The sequence below is a fragment of the Silurus meridionalis genome, unplaced genomic scaffold (assembly GCF_014805685.1).
Source record: "Silurus meridionalis isolate SWU-2019-XX unplaced genomic scaffold, ASM1480568v1 Scaffold70, whole genome shotgun sequence".
Lineage (NCBI taxonomy): Eukaryota > Metazoa > Chordata > Actinopteri > Siluriformes > Siluridae > Silurus > Silurus meridionalis.
The window spans coordinates 12,282-15,000 of record NW_025804663.1 but is presented as its reverse complement, the minus strand read 5'-3'; the positions used below and the strand labels follow the sequence as shown (position 1 = coordinate 15,000).

The 2,719-nt window shown below is 36.4% G+C and overlaps 1 protein-coding gene across 1 annotated transcript in view; it reads left to right on the top strand.

Moving 5' to 3' along the window:
* umps (uridine monophosphate synthetase) overlaps nt 1–1,410 on the top strand; it is a 7,954-nt gene extending 6,544 nt beyond the window's left edge. Inside the window, 2 exon segments of the mRNA XM_046844594.1 lie at nt 609–662; nt 665–1,410. Coding sequence (XP_046700550.1) covers nt 609–662; nt 665–780 — 170 coding nt within the window. The 3' untranslated portion in view covers nt 781–1,410.
* Nucleotides 1,411–2,719: the final 1,309 nt, after the last annotated feature.

Sequence of the window (2,719 nt, the reverse complement as noted above, 5' to 3'; positions counted from 1 at the left end):
TGTTCAATACTTTGTTGAAGCTTCTTTGGCACCAGTTACGGCCTCATGTATTTTTGGGCAGTTTCTCACATTCTTCTATAGATGTGTGTGTGTGTGTGTGCATCTCCAAATCATGTCCAATCAACTGAATTTACTGCAGGTGGACTCCAATCAAGTTGTAGAAACATCTCAGGGAAGATCAGTGGAAACAGGAGGCACCTGAGCTACAGTTTGAGTGTCATGGTGAAGGCTGTGAAACTTCTGTACATGTGATTTATATTTTTTTTATACATTTGGAAAGATTTTTGAACAAACTTCTTTCTTGTCGTCTTTATGGGGTTTTCCTTGTAGAATTCTAAGGAAAATTATGAATTAAGTCCATTATGGAATAAAACTGTAACATAACGTGAAAAAAAGTGAAGCTCTGTGAAAACCTTCAGGATGCAGTGTACACAAAAATACACACACATAAGGTTTTTTATTCATATAATATGATTTAATGATAATTATATATTTTTAAAGGTTTATTTTATTTGATTTAAACGAATACGAAATGATTCTGTAATAAAACTGTAAATAATCTATAATGTAAATAAATCTGCTGTAATCTGTTATACTCCGTTTCCTAGGAGACGACCTCGGGCAGCAGTACACCACGCCAGACGAGGTCATTCGCTCTAAAGGTTCGATGTCATCATCGTTGGACGAGGAATTCTGTCAGCTTCGGACCGGAGGACTGAAGCGGAGAAGTACAGGAAGGCGGGATGGGAGGCGTATCTCAGCAGGCTTGCTCTGTCCTGATCAGGAGAAACTCAGACTCAATCCATAATCGCGATTATAATTCTCATAATCCCAGTCATAATTCTGGTTATAATCTCTTTCATAATCCCGATCTGTAATCCCAAACCATGATCTCAATCCATAATCCCAGGTGTAATTCTGGTTATTATCCCGATCCGTGATCCCAATCCAGTATTCTAATTTATAATCCCACTCACTACTAGAGGACCAGAGGACCAGTGTGTGTTGTGTAGTGTTCGTATTAATTTCTAGCATGCTAACAGCTAATGTTTGTTGTTTAGCATTATGAACTAGCTTGGTTATTTGATTACTGCAATGATGTGCAGCTTTAGCGTTTATCTCACTAGCATAAAAACTAGCGGATTTAGCTTGCTGATTACCGCTAATCTGTTTCCTGGTCTTGCTAGCATGCTAACGTTGTGGTGCTACCTAGTTTATGAAGATCCTTAGCTGATGAGCTCACTGGAGCTGATGTGAAGAAGTGAATGAGGGAGCAGGTGAAACAGTATTGGAACACAGCCCAGGTGTTGGTTCAAGTCCTAATGTATCTGCTGCTTTGGTGTGGAATGAGATGTAATTGACCAGATTACTGATTTATTTTCATAAATAATAAAACTGACCACAAAACGCCTCAGGAAGAAGATTGCGGTTTCTAACTTCACACATTTCAGAGCTCTAATCTGTTCAAATGGTTGTTGAAGAATCCAGTGAAGATGTGGTGATGTGGGATTATCACTTTAATTTTTTATTAATAATAAATAAACGTCAGTTACGCAGTTCCACTGAGTGTTTTATTCCAAACCTCCAATGTTCTTCACTTTTACATAAAAAAAACATGAAGTTGATGAGTAATGGGGTATTCAGGTGCCTTTACTGATCCTCCTCACTGTGTCCTAACTCCGCCCACAACTCTTTTGATTGGATAGTCAGACATTGCTGCTGTTTTGGTGGGCGGGGAATCGTGTTCTCCCTTCTCATTGGTGAGAATATGATGGTTTCTGAGTAAAAACTAGTAGTAAAAAAAAAAAGAGAAAAATATTAATATAAAAGTATATTTTATTGATTTCTGCAGCTCCTGGTCCACACTTTTAACTAAAATCTACAACTTTTAGTACAAATCTGTCTCAACTAAGTAAAGTATAAACACAGTGCTTCTGCAGGCCTCAAATACATTCTTATCACTGTTATTTACACTTTTATGGTACTTTTTTGTTGTCCATGTTTGTTTATTTGTTTTGTCAGCTTGTGGATTCGTGTTTGCTTTAGGTACAATTTTAGCTAATTTTTTTTTTTAATTTTAGGTTTCCTATCTTCTATCTACTTTTATGTATATTTTTGTCTGCTTTCAGAAACCCCATGCTCTTTTATGTAATTTTTTTTTATTTAGTTAGGTACACATTGTCCACTTTTAGCTGCACTGTCTACTTTTAGGTAGATCTTGTCCACATTTATGTCTATTTGTCATGTTGTAAATTCATGTCTGCTTTAGCTACGTTTTTAAACTATTTTTATCTTCTATGTACTATATATATATATATACACATACAGTGTGTACGTAAAGTATTCAGACCCCCGAAAATTTTTCACTCTTTGTTATATTGCAGCCATTTGCTAAAATCATTGAAGTTGATTTTTTCCCCTCATTATTGTACACACAGATCCCCATACTGACAGAAAAACACAGAATTGTTGACATTGTTGCAGATTTATTAAAAAAAAAGAAAAACTGAAATATCACATGGTTCTAAGTATTCAGACCCTTTGCTCAGTATTTAGTAGAAGCACCCTTTTGATCTAATACAGCCAGGAGTCTTTTTGGGAAAGATGCAACAAGTTTTTCACACCTGGATTTGGGGATCCTTTGCTATTCCTCCTTGCAGATCCTCTCCAGTTCTGTCAGGTTGGATGGTAAATGTTGGTGGACAGCCATTTGTAGGTC